The 20,990-nt window shown below is 41.1% G+C and overlaps 1 protein-coding gene across 1 annotated transcript in view; it reads right to left on the minus strand.

The window, feature by feature from the left end:
* The window catches only part of COL4A2 (collagen type IV alpha 2 chain), a 177,135-nt gene that overhangs the window by 148,941 nt on the left and 7,204 nt on the right, over positions 1-20,990 (minus strand). The window contains exons 2-3 of the mRNA XM_075265276.1: positions 20,895-20,988; positions 17,286-17,337 (exon numbers count right to left, since the gene is read on the minus strand). Coding sequence (XP_075121377.1) covers positions 17,286-17,337; positions 20,895-20,959 — 117 coding nt within the window. The 5' untranslated portion in view covers positions 20,960-20,988. The remainder of the gene's footprint in view (positions 1-17,285; positions 17,338-20,894; positions 20,989-20,990) is intronic.

A 20,990-nucleotide genomic window follows, 5' to 3' on the forward strand; every position in this document is an offset into this window, starting at 1 on the left:
CTCATAGAATACAGCATATTCCTACAGGGATTCCTAAAAGCAGGTAAAATTTGGACATACACATGAATGTATTTTCATCATGCAGTCAGGTGACACCCGTTAAAAAAAACCTTATTACATGGCTGAGAATGATGTTTGTGGGAATGTAGGAACACTCAATAATGTCTTAGAACCTTTCAGGCTGGGTTCACACCACGTTGGCTCTTTGTACTGGAATTCCATTTCATTTTTTGCTCTTTTCGGGCAGAAACTGAGTGGAAGCCACAAGGGACCCCATTATAGTCTATAGGGTCCACGGAAACCAGGTTACCGGGTGAGTGGATTAGGTTTCCATTCGGAGGTCCTCAAGCGGACCCACCAAACGGAAACCTGAACGCAGATGTGAACCTAGACTCACTATGTGAATACAATTAATCTGTAATGTTAGATAATGTGATTGAATAAACAAATTTACAGTTATTATACAAAGCAAAAAAAACCCAGAGGGCTCTCCAGCATGAGATTTGTGGTTCTGCACAGGAACCAAGAATGCTGTTATCACTGTGCAAACAACTTGAACAATAAGATATAAACACATAAATATTTAACTTCCTCTAGGTTATCCAAATTATGTCAGCTGACCCATCTTTCACATCCATTTTATTAAGCCCTCGTCCTGTATTTATTTTGAGAATGTTTTCCATCACGCAGCTAGCAATAAACATGCTTGACAAACACCTGTATAATGAATAATAAACTATACATGCAGTAGACCGCAGCTGTGCTTCTGACGGTGATTTTGTAGGCAAAAACTAAACAAGCATCTGTTTCTTGTGCTCAATAAAATATGCCTTTGTTTGTAGCAGGATTATGTAATGTAGAGTCTAATGCTGGATATCGGATCACCCTTATTGCCCAAATTACCATGTACGGATAAGTCTTATTCCGGGAATATACCAAGAAAGTGACTCTGTTTACTGCTTGTTTATTGTCAAATGAAGACAATATAAACAGTTGTCAGACACTTCTAATGTCCCTTGAGGAACAAGAAGGAAGAAGAGAGATAATGTTGCATTTTAAATGATGTCCAACTGCTTCAATATTACCCCTCACATCTTAGCCTGGGGCCCCACTCAGTGTTTTGGCCGCAGTGGAAACAGTGCTGCGAATAATACTGCAATTTACATGCATCTGCATCTGGCATATGGCTTTATCCCATCCACACATTGCAGAAAAAAAATCTGCAGTGGAAAAGCTGGCACTTTTGAAAATCTCAGCATGTCAATGATACCTACGGAAACACTGGTGTTTTTCATATAGGTATAATAGGATCAGAAAGTTTTTCTGTGAATAACACTGAGGAAAAAACACAATGTCTTTCCACTGCAATCTTTTCTTTCCGGCTGCGTTTTTGTTGTTGTTGCTGTGGCTCTCTATGTGGTGCCTTGGCCTTACTGTGGGGCACTCATTAGATTTTCATGCATATCTGTGACATCTCTGTCCACTTGGTAGTTTCTTGCAATGTTGCTTTTTTATCTAATATGTTTAGCTTCTTGGTGGACCAGGGACGTTACTGTGCTACCTAGTGCAGCCATCCCCCTTTGCTATACCTGCACAAGCCTTAACATTATTCCAACTGCCAAGTCTTCTGTAAAATCTTACATATGAGCCAACCTATGCAAGTGCAGTACTTTGCTTCATTTTGGCATAGCATTACAGTCCAGTGCATGTGTTGGATTTGTAACATTCAACACATGTGCAAGATTTTACAGAAGAGAACAATGACTATGACTTGGGGTACAGCAAACACTGATGTGTGTAAATATAAAGATTGTCAAGCGGAACTATATAAAAATATTTCAGTTCTTGGCATACATGCTTAGCATTTATAATTTAAGTGTATCTATGTTTTTCCTTTGGATATGACTATGAACTACTGCTCTGTCTATGGTAGTATCACTTCGACCTTGCCTCTAGCAAATATACTTTATTAGTGCATGTGCCATTTTGTGCACCCAACTGGCCCATTGAAGGGGGCTCAGAGTTTGGGCGCAATTGCAGTCACTATGCCCGCTCAAAGGAAATAAATTTGCATTACTGGACAGAGAAGACAACTAATCATTAGAAATGGAAAAGCCCTTTGACGCAGGGGAAACTTTTTTGTTTGTGTTGAACTGAGGAAGACAAAAGAATAGGTGATCAAATACCTTTAAGGGTTATCAGGAGGTATCTTCCAAAAGATGGCACTAGATAAAGTTTTCCTTTTAAAGATTTCTAAAGAACACCAGCCAAGATAGGCCAGGTCATGTTGATGGTGGGGATGTTCTTCGAGTATGGACGACACATTTATGATGCTGAGGCTTAAACTTGACAATTTTGTTTTTGCTTCCACATAGCTGAACTAAGGATAAACCTAGAATGCTAAAGAGCTGTGCAATGCATAAGCTAATGAGGATGGTTGTATATGTATTCTATATAGGACTGCCAGCATGAAACCTCTGAAATGTAAAACACACTCCATGCCTGTGGGTCCTAACCACTAGAAAATCCACACTCAAAAGCCCATTTTTATTTATTTATTGAATTTAAGTTGTACTATGCTGTGAAGGTTAAGCACTCTGTCTACAATGTCTGCTATACCCTGTCTGAAATATGAATAACAAGACATATCTGCTTGTCTGCCAAAAATAAGGATTATCAGGCTTTCCTAGAGAAAAAAGGAGTCATCTGTTGTCTGAGTTTGTTTTTAGTCAATATTTTAAATACATCGGGAATGAAGATAAGAACATAAGGAAATATATTTCAAAAAGTAACAAATAAGCCATATCTCTTATTTGTACAATGTAAAATACGTGTGCACTATGGAAACTCATTGCTTATTTAACTCATTGGTAATAAGTTTAGTGCCAATGACCTTGCCACTTATTTCCATGATAAAATTGATAAGATCCGTCAGGAAATTACTGCCCAAGCCCCAGGTGGCAATGATTGCATCACCTACCATAGTAATGATCCCCTCACCAACCGCACTTCAGACCGTCCATTCTCATCTGTTACAGAAGAGGAAGTCTCCCAACTACTTTCTTCATCTCGCCCCACAACCTGCAGTAGTGACCCCTTCCCCTCGCACCTTCTCCAATCTCTGTCGCCTGCTGTCACTACTTACCTTACTAAAATATTTAACCTCTCTCTCTTCTGGAATCTTCCCATCCTCCTTCAAGCATGCTGTTATAACCCCCGCTTTTGAAAAAAAAAACCCTGGACCCATCCTGTGCTGCTAACTATCGACCCGTCTTCATCTCTAAACTCTTGGAACGCCTGGTCTATTCTCGTTTAATCCGCTATCTCTCTGCTAACTCTCTGCTTGATCCCTTACAATCTGGTTTCCGCACTCTGCACTCTACTGAAACGGCTCTCACAAAAGTCTCCAATGATCTCCTAATGGCTAAATCCCATAGCGACTTCTCTCTCCTTATTCTTCTGGACCTCTCTGCAGCTTTTGACACTGTTGACCATCAACTCCTCCTCACTATTCTCCGCTCAGTTGGCCTCAATGACACTGCGCTCTCCTGGTTCTCCTCTTATCTCTCAGACCACACTTTCAGTGTATCATTTGCGGGCTCTGTTTCTTCCCCTCTTTCCCTTGCTGTTGGGGTTCCTCAGGGCTCGGTCCTAGGCCCCCTGCTCTTTTCTCTCTACACAGCCCCCATTGGACAAACCATCGCCAGATTTGGCTTCAGGTACCATCTTTATGCTGATGACACCCAATTATACACATCTTCCCATGACATCACCCCTGTGCTCATACAGAACACCAGCAACTGTCTCTCTGCTGTCTCAAATATCATGTCCTCACTCTATCTGAAACTAAATCTTTCCTAGACTGAACTGCTACTGTTTCCACCATCTAACAGATCTGTCCCTGATATATCCATTGTAGTCTCAGGCCTTACTATAACTCCTAGGCAGCAGGCCCGCTGCCTCGGGGTCATGTTTGACGCAGACCTTTCCTTCACCGCTCATGTTGAATCACTCGCACGTTCATGTCATCTCCACCTCAAAAATATCTCCAGAATACGCCCTTTCCTTACCAGAGATACACTAAAGACACTTATTGTCTCTCTGATTCATTCTCGCCTTGACTACTGTAACTCCTTACTAATCGGTCTTCCCCTCACTAAACTCTCCCCTCTACAATCTATTCTGAATGCAGCGGCCAGGCTCATCTATCAGGCTAGACGCTACAGCGATGCCTCGGGTCTGTGCCAGTCGTTACACTGGCTGCCTATTCATTATAGAATAAAATATAAAGTTATCACTCTCATCCACAAGGCTCTCCATAATGCCGCACCTCCATACATTTCCTTCTTCATCTCTGTCTACCGCCCATCTCGTGTTCTCCGTTCACTCAATGACCTAACACTTACATCCTCTATTATCAGAACCTCCCACGCTCGTATACAAGACTTCTCCCGAGCTGCACCACTACTCTGGAATGCTCTATCCCGGACAATCAGATTAACTCCCAATTTCTACAGTTTCAAACGCAAACTGAGGGTGAATTCACACTGAGTAAACGCTAGCTTATTCTGAACGTAAAACACGTTCAGAATAAGCGGCGTCTAAAGCAGCTCCATTCATTTCTATGGGAGCGGGGATACGAGCGCTCCCCATAGAAATGAATGGGCTGCTTCTTTCACTCCGTGCAGTCCCATTGAAGTGAATGGGGAGTGCCGGCGTGTACGCTCCGGCATGAGCAGAGCTTGCCGTATACGCCGGCACTCCCCATTCACTTCAATGGGACTGCACGGAGTGAAAGAAGCAGCCCATTCATTTCTATGGGGAGCGCTCGTATCCCCGCTCCCATAGAAATGAATGGAGCTGCTTTAGACGCCGCTTATTCTGAACGTGTTTTACGTTCAGAATAAGCTAGCGTTTACTCAGTGTGAATGCACCCTAAAGACATCTTTTCAGACAGGCCTATCACAATTTCTAACGTAAACCCTTAACCCTCCTCTGTCCCTGCTCCCACATTTCCCCACATGGTATGATGTCATCTCATGCTAACTTCATAGGTCCAAGCTCCATCCACATGTTAAAGGACACGACTGTTGACGGCTCATAAAGTTTTATGTTTGTGTCAGACACAAAAGTGTCTGACCTCTGATAAGCAATGCCGCCCCTGCTACCTCTTGTGTCACCCCCTCTACCTCATAGATTGTAAGCTCTTGTGTACGATTATCCCCTGACCCTGGTCTATAGTCTCTCACTCTGCCAAATCAGTATCCCTACGTTATGCTGAGTATGGTCCAATAGGCCGAAACAGCGCTGTCCATAGCTGGGAATCTGTCCATTTTGGGATAGAAATACTAATTTGGCAATTAAATGCACATCATGATTAAAAAGACTTTTTAACTGAGTCATGCATGATGTTAAGGATGTTGCCCTCTAGAGGGCTGCGTACAGAGTGCACTGTTCTCCTAATTACATCCTGGAGAATAGATTTGAATCCTCTTTCTGGGGATGCAGAGAAAAATAGCAATGCCACCAGTTTTGTTTGCGTTATAAATTTTGTACTGTTCACCATACAGATTATGATAACCAATATTTATAGTTTTTATGTAGTTTATAGTTTTAGGGGTTTTTTTTATTGAAAAAAGTTTCAGTTTTGAAACAGCAATTACCCAGTGGACCCCATTATAGTCAATGAGGTCCACCATTGTCCATGTGTAACTGTTTTATACCAGTGTTCAGTCTTTTGTATGTTTAGTCCCCAGCAACCTATTAAAATTTTTCAAGAACATTAAGGTACTCTTTAAAGCCAAGGCCCAAGGGCCGCAGTGAAAAAGCACTATGGGAAAAACCGCGGCAGAAACACCTTGCAGTTTTTCCCAAAGCGCTTTTCACAGAAGATCTTCGGTGTGGACTTCCGCTGGAAGACAACAACGGACCAGCAGGACAGGTTTTGGAAATTGCATTGTATCTGCTGCGTGTATTTTTCAGCAATGTGTAGATGGATTTCACTAGAATCCCATCCACTTTTCAGGGAATGTAAAACACATCACATTTTTTTACTGCAACGTTTTTCATTGTGTTTTCACCACATTTTTTTCTTCTCTTACGAAATCTTTAAAGGTGATGCAAGTGTTTCCGCAGATTAAATTGACATGCTAAGTTTTTTTTAAAAACGCAGCTTTTCCCCATGGGATTCTGGGATGGTATTAGACAGAATCTCATTCACTTTGCTTGTATGGTAAAGTGTCTGTTCTAATAGTGACCTAAAATATCACTGAGCCTACTTAGAGGCTGCCTACATTTTTTATATGTATATAATTTTAATCACTGAAGTACAACTAAAACATTTATGTTGCAGAAAATTACAGGCAAGTATCAACAGTCATACATGGATGGATAGCGATAAACATATATAAAATCAATACAAATTCCCTGTTTATGTAATGTAATGCAGGTCACAGGGTTTACACCGGTATGGAAACAATTTCACTGTGTGACATTCATCATAGCCTGGGATACCTATGTCTATATCAACAAGAGCAAGAATTCTCAGAAAATGTAATTAAGTATACAGAAACCAGATGTAGTCATGATAAAGCTTGCTCAAGAAGATTTTCAAAACATATGTCATCTAGAAAGGAGAAATTTTTTTTAATGAACAAATAATCTTAAATTTAACAGGTATGAAATTACTCTATGTTACAAATTAAACAGAGTGGCCAAAAGCTTTTGGGTATGTGACATTCTGCAAGTTATCACATTAGCATTGTATTAGATGTACCACTGGAACAGGTGCTCAAGCAGGACCCTGAGGTACATATAAACACTGTAAAGATGCAGTAGTCAAGTGGTCTAGTTATAGGATCACAAGTCAAGTGACTAATGGTCCACTAATCCCCATCTCTGTTTATATAATGTTCAAGCCTCAGGGACCTCTTCTGGTTTCACATCTGGGTCTGGGTTCACATCTGCACCAGAGTCTCCATTACAGAAAATTCTGAAAATCAGTGGAGAGAAAAGTCCTGCATGGAGGACATTTCAGTCTGCTGGTTTCAGTATCAAAGACACCCGGTGGACCCCATAGACTTCATTGTCTGTTTTAGCAGTCTGGCAGTCTATTGTTCCGGTCCCTGGTGGATGATGGAGACCCGTGCACAGTCCTGGTTCGCATCTGCGTTCAATATTCCATTTGGGGAGTCCACTTGGGGACCCCCCAAACGGAAACCTATACACATTAAAAAGTGGTTATCTAAGAAACCACACAGACCCTATAGACTATAATGGGGTCTGTGTGGTTTCCGCTCGAAACATGCGGAGAGAAAAGTTCTGCTTGCACTTATACTCTGGACATGCAGTGTATGTGGACTCACACTGATGCAACATGGTTGCAACAGAAATGTAAATACAAAAGATGGCAATGGCACACTGCTAGTGCCAACAACATAACTGTGATACATACTATATATAAATACAAGAAAATTAGGCACAGATTTTGCTCAATTTGTATGAGCCCATCGTCCAGCAACATGATAACCTCTTAAGATGGAACCCTACACTACAAAAACTACCCTCTTTGTTTTTTTTTGTCGACAGTGACATATAGAGTGACATACACCCTGTTAATTATAGTCTACGGATGAGTATATGGTGTGAATATCAGAGCGATTTATCACATTTATTATACCACTTTTGTAGCGTAAAATAGTAGCAAATCACTGAGAATAGGTAGTTCAGGGTCGTGACAGTGTGTGGACGGCGTTTCCGCCCCAGTCATGTTCACTATCATTTTAGCCACAAATCTGATGTAAATGACAGCAGAATCCATGGCAGACCATGGGCTTATATAGATTTGTACCTTGACACAAAGTTGTTGAGGGGAAGCTCCTAATTCCTAAAAAGGTGCAGCCTCAACATGATTTAAGAGTGTCCTCCGGCTGATGCAGGGGACATCATGGCAGGCTTGCTTTTTGTATAAATATATAACTATTAGAGATGAGTGAACACTATTCGAAACAGCCATTTCGAATAGCACGCTCCAATAGAAATGAATGGACGTAGCCGTCACGCTTCCATTCATTTCTATGGGAGAGTGCTATTCGAAACGGCTGTTTCGAATAGTGTTAGCTCATCTCTAATAACTATGCGTTTTCTATAAAATTCTCCTTTACTAACATGCAACTCAAAGCTAGGTTTTCTACATGTCTGCATCACGTATGGAAAGCAACTATCTGAGATTCTATGAATTTCTACATTTTAGTGCTGTTCATATGTGGACATAAAAAGGGTAGACCCAGAGTTAATAAAAGTTAATGCAAACATAGAGAGGCATCCTTAAAGTGTGCCAGATATATCACATATTAAATATTTGCATTTTTAGATTGTCTAGTTTAAATTTAAATCACCTTTTAGATGGTTGACTTTAAGCCAGAATTTAAGAAACAGTATTGGCGTATTTTGGTGCTTTCGAGCCATGACCTCTTTTTTTGGGAAGCAATAGTCACATTTCTAGAAAATTGGAAACATTTTAGTCCAAATTAGATCAGCCAAAATACAGCAAGATCTTCTTAAGATGTGCCACAATTACATCACAGTGTCTTGTAACCACAATAGTAAATCTAAGCTAAAGTGTTTGTGGATTCTAAATGAATGTAGGTTTAGAATAGGAGTAAATGGGTTTGATCAGCATGTTGTTGCAATATGTAGATTGAGATATTTACTTGGATTTCACTTTTATGTCTTAACAGAGGGCATACATTTTTCAGAGTTGATTTCTTGTATGTTCATTCTATCAACACACAAATATGTACCCAAAGGATAAAAGTCACATCTTTTATATTTCAGTCATGAACCAGTTCAATATTCACCAATATTAAAAGTTTATAATGAACAAGATTTAACTGTTTGTAGTTGTCCCAACCCCCATCTTTCCTGCACTATTCATAAACCCGTCTATTCGCACTCCAAGTACAGTATACATATTTCAGCTAGCAATAAACAGCTTAAAGTGGATTTCAGAGCAGGATTTCTCAGAAAGGTACTGATATCTGTTAGTGAAGTATACACATCAGTTGCAATATTTATTAATGTTACAAATTGTATAACTTGATTTATGCCAAGTTTACACTTCACACAAGCATTTTCCATAGTGTAGTGTCCCAGTAGGACACTATAAGTGGATAAATAGCTGATGCTTTATATGTCTTAACATTTTACTGTATTTACATGAGCTTGCCTGGAGTCTCCCAATCTAGACATAGTTGTCCGCATTGTTATTTGCACTGCTAAATATTTTTTTCTGAGAAATATATTGTACTGTGCCTTTAATCCCTGGGATACATCATGTGGGTAAATGTACATCATTTTCTGAGAAAGGGAGTAGTAGAGGAAACTGCAATCTGTTCGTAAAAAGTAAGTCCTTATATGACTCTAAACTGAAAAGTAACATATTGTCCCAAATACAAAAATTGGCCCAGTCTTTGAGGGGTTAAGAGATAGGCTTTCCTTGTTCTGGTCAGTTAGTCAATTCTGAGGAGATGCATGTGAGAGGAAAAGAAATAGGGATCTGGGCTTCATACTCTTGACTAGGCCCCCACACTATTGGCCAGGTCTAGTGGATTAAGCAGTTTATAACATTGCATTTGAGGCCTGCACCTTGCACCTATGAATTGAAGGTTAGGATTTAAAGATTGGCACCCGGCTGTTGGAAAATGCTTATTAGCATATTGAAAGGAATATATTCAGGTAAACAAGTGTGTATTTCCAGCTACATTAGAGGTGAACCGCCTATCGACTGCACACTAACAGAAGGGGCACCCCATCTTCTACCAGCCTGGAATCACTATACTGGGTGTGCTCTGGGGGACTACTATAATATCTTAAGTCCAACCCTCTCTTTGCTGTGCTAGCTCTGCAAGTGAGGGAGGTTTATTAGAGAAAACCACTATTAGAGACAACCATTATGAAAATCATGATTCTAAGAAATGCTGACAGATGACTACTACCTCCATTCTGTCTACTACTACTCCCATCCTTTCCAGAAGAGAACAATGAAAGTTGAATTTTTAAACAGTGCTTGAAGGGATCCTATCATTAAAACACAATTTTTTTGTGATTAACATGTAGGAATAGCCTTAAGAAAGGCATGCCAATTTGTTTTCTTTTTTATGTCTATTGATGCTAATAATGGGTTAAGAAATGTACCTATATACTTTTTAGTGTGTTTTGAGTGATTTCTAGGTGTCTCTGGGAGCTAATGTCTCCTACCTTTGTTTACATCTTTCTGCCTCCTGCTATGTAAATATACATTTTATTATTATTATTAAAGGGGTTGTCCCACGTCACATACTTACCCGTCTTCGTTCCTCTAAAATCTTCTGTCTTCCAGCTTTGTCTCGTCATTGGTGGGCGGGTTCACGTATGCAAAGCCAAGCGGCGAGATGCCGCCGGCCCTGCGTGCGCGCTCATACACCAGTCTACCCTTCACAATGCGAATATAGACCCGACACCCTGCGGGTCTGTATTCGCATTGTGAAGGTTAGACTGGTGTATGAGCTTGCACGCAGGGCCGGCGGCATCTCGCCGCTTGGCTTTGCATATGTGACCCCGGAGCGGAACAGCATCGCTTCTGCCGCTGCTGGCTTCATGCAGGGCAGAAGCATAGCGATGTGCCTGTGCCGGCGTCTAACAGTCCCCAGCATCCGCCTATTACAGCGGAGTTAGATGCCGGCATAGGTGAAGCCAGCAACATCGCTATGTGCCTGCCCTGCATGAAGACAGCAGCGGCAGAAGCAATGCTGTTATTTCGCTCCTCCAAAACAAAGGTATAGTTTTATTTTCACTCCAAACAAAACAGTGCAGCAGCAAAAGGAAACAATACAAAAAGAAATACCTGCCCGGCTAGGCTCTAACTCAACATAGGTTACCTCACCTATAATAGCAGCCTCAATAGTAAACTGCAACAACCAGGACTTCTCCAACCATGTGACCTTCCTGCTAGTTCTCCAGCCAAGCTCTGTCCAAAGTCTTGCTGCTGGAGCTGACCTCTTAAGCTTCACTGATGAGGACAATTCACAGCAGCTGACACGCTGCAGAAACATCCACAATGTGTGGACTGGAAGAGGGGTGGAATGACAGGTCCCACTACCAATCCTACCTACCATTCCTAAAAATCCAGCCCAATACTGAGCATTTACCAAAATGCTCAGCAGACGGAAGTTGTCTGCTGAGAACAAACATAATTCCTGGAGTTTTCTCATCTCGCCCACCTAAGTAGTCTGGGCGAGATGTACAAACCCTGTATGGTAAAAATCCAAAACTAGAAATATTTCTCATATCCAGTAAAAAATCCTATTATTCTTGACTTAGGAATCTTTATTCTAGTCATCTTGAATGCAAATGTTTAAGATCTACCCACACTTATTATTATTCTAGTTTGGGGACTGTGCAAGTAATTCCCAAAAGCATAGATTTGTGTTTCTTGAAGTAGTTAAAAAATGGTTAAGAAGCATATTGAAGATTGTTATTTTGGTACATTGGTACATTGGCTTTGTTGATAACTAGTGAAATCCATTATTCTCTTTCTCAACAAAATATTTCCTGTGCCACTGGCTGCCACAAAGCACTAAGCAATAACATATCAGCAACATACAATAAAAATATTTAATATGATCAGAATCCTTTTCGTTTACATCCTGCATAAGCTGGTCTTTTGGGATCATAATAATAGCTACTACTTTATTAGAAAAGTGCTGGCATCACTGACTATCAGGACATGTGTCAACAATATGAGGTGTGAACCAAAATATAACCAAGATATTTTATTATCTAGAGACCACTGGCCTGTATTTAGACTTTGCTTCATACTTGGAAATATGGATTAGATCACATAGAGAAAACCAACTTTCCATGTTCCATGTTGAGCTATTAAAATGGATGAATGGCTTCCAAACAGCGTGTCCATGTCTTTTCTCTTCCACATGACATCTAAAATTCAGATGTGATTTGTTTTTTTTCTCATGATATAATCTGTGAAAGTCTACCTGCCCTTTAACATCAGCCAGCAGCGTGCTCTGCTAATATAAAACAGAAGTTAGTCAACTGACCTGTAAGGTTAAAGATTAGTCCTGTCTTCTAAAGTAATTTATTTCCTGAAGAAAAGCAACTTCAACTCTCATCATTTACCTTGCACATTATGAAGAAACAGAAATCTGATTTTCTTTTCTTGTTTACTATCCATTACTCTTCTTTATCTTCTATACTGCCAAGCTCTTGGATTCCAGAGGAATCCTCATGTAACCCTAACGGAAAAAGCCTTTCTGATCCCATAATAAAATGGGCATCTTTACAGCAATTTAACATCTTGTCCTTTATAGAGAGTGTTAGATATCTACTGTCTGCTCTATTTCTGGAAGAATATATAATATATAAGTGATGAGATAATATAAGTAGGTTGGTAGCCAGAGAAGCAGAGTATAAATATAGAATCGCGCAACACCATAGAAAGGTTTGTAGATGAATACCATACATTTTATTCTAAAACGAATAGGTAACCGAGGTGTGAAAGTCCTAAAGACACTCAATATAAATCATGTATTGATTTACAAAGAAAAGTCAGCAGTATTGATAATGTATTTACAGTTAATAGCAGGACAGAAAATATTTCCAGTTCTCTGTCACCAAATGCGATATCATGTCTACAGGCTTACTGACACCACAGGATCTCATAGACACGTGCAGTCAGTCCGTATGTCCAATCAAAGAACAATTACAGCATGTCCTAACCTGTACCATTTATCATGGATCACTCATACACTAAAGTCTATTGGGATCTGTGAAAAACAGGATTCACATGGATACATGTTCCTGTGAAATGTAAACCAGCCTATTCATGTTGGATAGCCGAGAATAAGTCACAGTTAATAGTCAAGTTTTGAAATTAAAGTCAGGTAGGAAGTCCTGCAATACAAACTGTGCACGCCCAGGGTTGATATTCCTTCTCTCACTCCTCTTAGTTCCCTGTTAGATATGTATGAATGCTTGTTCCCAGGCTTGGACTTCCTCACAAGGGGTCCTATGCTGGCAACCCCTGCAAGAGTGGTACATGGCACAGTACATACAAATAGCTAGCATAAAGCTTCTCACGCAGTTTATGCTCCTATATAACAAGCTAGGTAGAATATATAACAAAATAACCAAATTATTATATATATAGTAGATGAGGCAGGTTAACCACTATCTTCTCTCCTGGACCCTACCTACCTCCTTACAGTCACTGCAGGGCCCCATCACCAATCATCTTGCTCAAATAAACAATGGGGACTAGTCTAAGCCAAGAGCAAGTCATCAAGCTGCTGAGAGCGCTACAGGACAGAAATGGTCCAAGATAAGAGCTAAGTAGCAGACTAATAGTGAAAAAAATGTGTGTCAGTGCAGTTTTAGGAATTTGCGAATGGGAGGCAAGGAATAATTGCATTTAACAAATACTAGACCCTGTGGGGAATCGCTCAGGTAGATGCTTGTAGCAGTGCAGGAAACAGGGACACAGACACTGGATTGCACACGAGTTCAGGCTTTATTTACTTGTAGCACATACACTGCCTTTGCAGAGGCACAGAATAAACAAAACAAAACCCTTCTCCGCTGAGAAAACTAACTTAAACCTAAGGAAACTTTTCCCTGACTATACAGGAGACTGCCTACCAGTCTCCCACCTTGGCAACAACAACGGGTGGCACAGTACCTGCTTTGGAGGTCTGGTCTGGACAGTTCAACTCTGTCTGTGTGGTGCCACACTGCTAGTCTTCACACACAGACTATTATCAGGCCTTGAGTAGTCAGCTGACCTCCCTGATGAGGGTCTCACCATACACCCTTTAGGTGCCTGGCTGGAATATACCTGTCTTCCCAGACCACACCCTTCTCTCTCTCACAACCCCCAGAGTAAATTTAACTGGTGGGTCTTTATCCCCCCCCCCCCCCATCCAGGCCCCCCAGTCCAACACAGCCTATAATAGCAGTTCACTTGGAGAACATAGCTCTCTGTAATGAGAAGGCTTTGCTGCTGGTAGATAATACAAGTTTATGCTCCTCCTGCATGTCCTCTGCATCGACCTGTGTAAAAGGCCATTGCTAAACAAGCACATTTTGTACTGAACAGCGATTGTTAAAAAAATCATCTTGTCTAATAAGGTCCTTAGTCTTCATTGCTTAGGGGGCGTTCACACTACCGTCGGTGTCTGACTGCTAGTGTCCGCTGTTAATGTCCGTTCAAAATCTTGCATGGACATTAGCAGCGGACACTAGCTGTGTCCGTGACATTTTGCATTGATTTAAATGGACATCGGGTGCGTTCTTTTACTGTCCGTGTCTGTCCTTAACTGTCCTTTCCCAAAGATGTCCGACTTTTCAAGCGGACAGCAAAACCCGACATGTAGTTGCTCCCTTTTGCGTCATGCTCGACCTTCCAAGAGGCCTTTGTTTTGCAATGACGCTGGGATTATTACCAGGTATAGTCTCTCAATCGAGGACTAAGGAGTGACAATATCCCCTTAACACTTATAATGAAGTAATTTTTTGTGTTTTCCTCAGATCTCATGAGTTTTTATAGATTTTTTTTGCAAATGTCTCAGACAATTTGAGTCAGTGTCAAACCTGTGGCATGTACAACATATACTGTGGGGCTACCTATCTAACTCAAATTTCAGAACTTTAAGGCTAGAATGGTAGCACAAGATACTGACTTTGAACAACAAAACTTGGAGAATAGTATACCACAGAGGAGTACAATATATTTCATACTTAAACACTTAAGCATTTCACAAGGCCTACTGCAGCAGCTTATTGCTCTAATGAAGTCTTGACACTAATAGGATATAGGGGCAGAGGCTTTACTGAGCAGACAACCGCTATATAAGCTAAAGCAAACCTTTTCTCATTCTATCTAGTATTTGATGTCTGAATTTTTGTTGTTTTCCTCTAGTTTCCACTGCTGCAGTCACTGTCTGATATGGAAATTAGGCTAGAGTAGAAAAGAGGGTGTGATTGAGAGTTCTGACATTATCCACCTCTGACTGAACAGTGTCCAAGAGCTCAGAATTACATCCCCTTGACTGCTTCAGCCAATTGACAATGAGCTGAGGCAGCAATGCTCCCCTGGATACTGCAGTCTCTTTATGCAGCTCACTGGCAGGGGTTCCAGGTGTCGAACACCCACCATTCTTCATTTGACGACTTATCATTATCCTTATCGATTAATAAGCCTGGGTAACTCCTTTGAAGAGGGCCTTTCACCACCTCCAGCAACTCCAACTCTATGCATCCTTCACTGAGTGCCAATCTACTGACTGTTGGAAAATAATTTCTAGCCACTGCTGTTGCTGAGCAATCATTTGTGCAACTTGGCTATCCAGTGTCAGGTGGGAAATCCAAATTAGGACCACCCACTTGACAGTGGAAGTCTAATTAATCTATTGGTTGCTGTTACTAATGGCAGTGATTGCTCAAAAACAGTACATTCTAAAGAAAATTTTCCAACTGCACCAGAATGAGTGGAGTTGCATGTATTGAAGAGTGTAAAGAGTTGGAGTTGGTAGAGGTGGTGAAAGGTCGTCTTGAAGTGTCACCTATTAAAGGCTGCAAAAATAAAGAAGTTAAAGAGGATCTTCATCACCTCCACCAGCTCTAGTTCTTTGTATCAATTAATAGGGACAGCTCCACTAATTCCAGTATAGTTGGAATTTCTTTTTGAGCTCATCATTCCTGAGCAATTACCGTATTTTTCGGACTATAAGACGCACCGGAGTTTTAGAGGAGGAAAATAGGATAAAAAAAATTTGAAGCAAAAAATGGTAAAATATTTAATATATGGGAGTTGTAGTTTTGCAACAGCTGCAAGGCCACATTGACAGGTGACCCTGCAGCTGTACGGGGACGCATAGAGCGTTAATTTTGCGGGGCCAGATGTACTTTATAGTTATACCATTTTGGGGAATATCTATTGCTTAAATCACCCTTTATTAAAAAAAAACCCGGCGGTTTGGCACTTTTGATTTTGACGTTCACCATACAGGAAAACTATTAGACCGGGCATTTTCGGACACAGGGATACCTAATGTGTATGTGTTTGACATATGATTTTCTACTTTTGTATGTATTCTAGGGAAAGGAGGTGATTTAGAACTTTTATTTATTTCATTTTTTTATTATATATTTTTAAAGTTTTTTTTTTTTTTTACTATTTTATTGCCCCCCCCCCCGGGGGGTTTGAACCTGCAGTCATTTGATTGCAAGTCCCATAGACGGCAATACAACTGTATTGCCGTCTATGGGACATTCTGTACATTACCATTACGGCTGGTCATAGACTAGCCGCAATGGTAATATAGCGATGACAGGCCTGGGAGACTTCATTAGACTTCCGGTTGTCACCTGAACAGGTCGGCTCCTGCGATGTCGCCGCGCAGGAGCCGGCCTGCAACTTTACAGGTATGGGGCTGATGGGGACCGGCCCCGGGGGTGGAGGGGGGGTAGTTTACACTTTGGGGGCAAGGGGCCGCCAATACAGACCCGGCATCCGCTGTAATAGAAAGGCGGATGCTGGGGAGGGTTAGACGCCGGCGGCCTGTGGCATCGCTATGCTTCTGCCCTGCAGGAAGCCAGCAGCGGCAGGAGCGATGCTGCTATTCCGGCGTGGGGGGAGCGGAGGAGCGGAATAGCAGCATCGCACCTGCCGCTGCTGGCTTCCTGCAGGGCAGGAGTGTAGCGATGTCGCAGGCCCCAGCATCTGTGCCGGCGTTTAACCCTCCCCGGTATCCACCTTTCTATTACAGCGGATGCCGGGGCCACATTCGGACTATAAGACGCACCCTTCTTTTCCCCCCAAATTTTGGGGAAAAAAAGTGTGTCTTATAGTCCGAAAAATACGGTAACACTGTTAGTTTTGCTGCCAATTATCGCTAGGTTCACACCTGGGGCTGGGTTTTTGTTTATCATTATTGATTGCTCAAGAATGGTGTGCGCTAAAGAAAAAATCCCAACTGTGCCAGAATCAGTCAAGCAGTGCCTATTAAAGGATGCAAAATGCTGGTGGAGGTGGTAACAGGTTCTTCTTAAAGGTCTTTAAAACCTGTGGTTCTTCACCAAAAATACAGCGCAGTATTTATAATAAATCCATTCACTACTATGCAGCTCAATGATTTTGTTTCTATATAGAACCTGCACATTACCTTTAATTGACACAAAAATTGTCACTTATTAATTTCACACTAATGTTATATTTATTATTACATACTTACAGCATCAACAGTCTTGAACGCCAACACTGCTAACATAAATGAAAAGAGAATCCTGAGAAGAAAAAAAACAATAATATATTTTACAGCAGGGCTGTTAAAGGTCACTATTGCACTGAACATTTATGTCTTTACAAGTATCTTATACAGTATATTCTTTAACAAGCAAAAAAAAATTGAAAAAAAGACATTTTAAATCACGTACATCTAAATCCTGTACTATATGCAACAATGCTACTTAAACCTATTTATCTATTTCATTTCTTTAAATTAGTGCTAGTTATGAACCTCCACTTCCCTTTATAAGTAGATAAAGCTTATGGGGGGAGCATTTCCAAAGCAGTAGGTATTTTCTAATGCAGCATCCATAACTGCAGATTACACATGGCACTTAGACAGGGAATAAGACAGACAAACCATGGAAGAACACCAGGAAAACTTGAACCCAAAACAACAAGCTTAAACATATGGTATCATGGAGCTGCGCTGTCACATATTATCTTAGCAATTGTTTTCTTGCAGATCTCCCCTCCATCTTTACCACCAGGGCACACTATCCATACCAGACCCTCTCTTCTTTCTTTTCCTATGTATAGCTCTCACACACTTTTCACTCTCTTTAACCACCTTAATCCTTTTACTTCTTTTAGCAGTGAAACCAAACATAAGCATCCACATAAATCACTGAACCACCTTTGTCCTTTGTCCTGAACCACTGTCCATTTTGCTCCTATTAGCTGCTGGGGATATCTCTCCAAATCCTGGCCCTCCTCCTTTCACTAACTTTTCCTTTTCCTGCTAGTAGGAGCAAAATGCTCTAGGTGTGCTGAATATCTGTGGAGAATATCACGTGCACCTGCAGACTCCCTCCACTTCAAATTTATGACTAAAATGTATAGTTCTGCCCTTTACCTCACCAAACAAACCTATTTTACTGCTCTCATCTCTCTCCGGTAACCATTAAAGCCTCTTTGAAACATTTCACTCCTTACTCACTCCCAAGGTGCAGGTGCCATTTACAGACCTTAGTGCAGATGACCTGGCCACTTATTTCCTTGACAAAATTGATAAGATCCGTCAGGAAATAGCTGCCCAATCCCCAGGTGGCATTGATACCCTCACCAACCGCACTCCAGACTGTCCATTCTTCATACTGTCCTGCAGTAGTGACCCTTTCCCCTCACACCTTCTCCAATCTCTGTCACCTGCTGTCACGACTTACCTTACTAAAATATTTAACCTCTCTGTTTCTTCTGGAATTTTTCCATCCTCTTTCAAACATGCTGTCATAACCCCGCTATTGAAAAAATCCTCGCTTGACCTGTCCTGCGCTGCTAACTATCGACCCGTCTCTAACCTTCCTTCTCCAAAATATTGAAACACTTGGTCTATTCTCGTTTAATCCGCTATCTCTCTGCTAACTCTCTTCTTGACCCCTTACAATCTGGCTTACGCACTCTGCACTCTACTGAAACGGCCCTCACAAAAGCCTCCAATGATCTCCTAACAGCTAAATCCAATGGCGACTTCTCTCTTCTTATTCTTCTGGACCTCTCTGCAGCTTTTGACACTGTTGACCATCAAATTCTCCTCACTATGCTCCGCTCAGTCGGCCTCATGGACACTGCACTCTCTTGGTTCTCCTCTTATCTCTCAGACCACACTTTCAATGTATCATTTGCGGTCTCTGTTTCTTCTCCTCTTCTCCTTGCTGTTGAGGTTCCTTGGGGCTCGGTCCTAGACCCCTGCTCTTCTCTCTCTTCATATCCCCCACTGGACAAATCATCACCAGATTTGGCTTCTGCTACCATCTTTATGCTGATGACACCCAATTATACACATCTTCCCGTGACATCGCCCCCTGCACTAATACAGAACACCAGTAACTGTCTCTCTGCTGTCTCAAATACCATGTCTTCGCTCTATCTGAAACTGAATCTCTCAAAGACTGAACTACTACTGTTTCCACCATCTATTAGATCTGTCCCCGATATATCCATTGCATTCTCTGGCCTTACTATAACTCCTAAGCAGAATGCCCACTTCCTTGGGGCTGTGTTTGAATCAGACCTTTCCTTCACCCCCGTATCCAATCACTTGCACGATCATGTCACCTCCACCTCAAAAACATCTCCAGAATCCGGCCTTTCCTTACCAGAGATGCATTAAAGACACTTATTGTCGCTCTGATTCACTCTTACCTTGACTACTGTAACACCTTACTAATCGGTCTTCCCCTTACTAAACTGTCCCCTCTACAATCTATTCTGAATACAGATACCAGAAAAGTAGAGTGGGGGCACTCAGCATCACCAAATTTCATATAAAAATAAAGTTTATTAATATCCAAAAAGGGAACACAAACACAGAATGAAAAAAATGTGTCAAGGCCACAGGAGTGGACATAAAAACGTACAAATGGGAATGGAAGTAGGGAGGTTGCAAGGTGGAAATATATTTAAACAACAGTGTGTTAGAAACAACAATAGATATAAATTATACACCCCACGTACATGTGGTATGAAGTAAACAGTAGATCTTGATATGAGCAATGGTTAAAATCACATTATAATGTGCAACTAGAGGAATGTACCCTAAATGACAGGGAATAACATAGTCCAAAATCAGATACATAGTCACAACAGCCAGTAACAGCAGCTCAAAGATCAGTCAGTCAAATAATAACCACAGTGCAACCAGACAAGTGATGAAACCTACTCATAGTACCCATACCCCCGTAAAGGACCCCCGGAAGAAGGCACGTAGCCGAAACACACATTGGGGCCATGTGTCAGAGGACTTAGGTGTGGAGCCATATGTGTGCTATGAGTAGGTTTCATCACCTGTCTGGTTGCACTGTGGTTATTATGTGACTGACTATGTTATTCCCTCATTTAGGGTATGTTCCCCCTTTGCAGAAGAAGGCTAATTAGCATATGAATAAAACGGACTTATTCAAAGACTACTGAGGCAATTTACATACAAAAGGTATGTGTGAAATAGCCTTTCTAAAGTCTATGCAAGAATGTGCTTATCTAAAAATGACTTTTCCCAATGATAGAGCCCCTTTAAAGAGGACCTTTCATCACTTGGGACACATGCGGTTTTATTTACCGCTAGAAAGCTGACAGTGCTCTGAATTTCTAGCTTTCTAACGGTATATAAAACCGCATGTGCCCCAAGTGGTGAAAGGTCCTCTTTAAGATATTATTCGTCATCCACATGATAGGTGGCAAATGTTTAATCTGGAACGTCAACCGATCAACATCCCTATGTTGTAACTCCTTATCAGTCATAACCTACTTTTCCTTGTTCCACAAGGCTATATAAATTAAGTTACCTTGAACGATAATGCTTTTGGTTAGTGGGTGCAGGATATATATTGATACCAACATAAATATGTGTAGTTATATTGATTGTGACTACAAATGCTTCATTGCAAAAGAAGATACTAAATAAAGCATACATGATATCCAATATTATTGTTGAAAGAGTCATCTTTTTTTTAGGATCTGCTGTATTATACAGTGGTGAACTACTTTTTAGCAGGGAAGATGCATTACAGGACACAACTGTTCATCTTAGATTATTTAGAGTTCTATATCTGCTTACCATGACAAACTCTTCCATTGCTGATGGGTCCTATGGCATCTTCTAATGCCTCTGTTAAGCACCATCCTGCTTAAGCTACTTTTTCTTTGATTATCT

This window comes from Leptodactylus fuscus, chromosome 2 (assembly GCF_031893055.1).
Source record: "Leptodactylus fuscus isolate aLepFus1 chromosome 2, aLepFus1.hap2, whole genome shotgun sequence".
NCBI lineage: Eukaryota > Metazoa > Chordata > Amphibia > Anura > Leptodactylidae > Leptodactylus > Leptodactylus fuscus.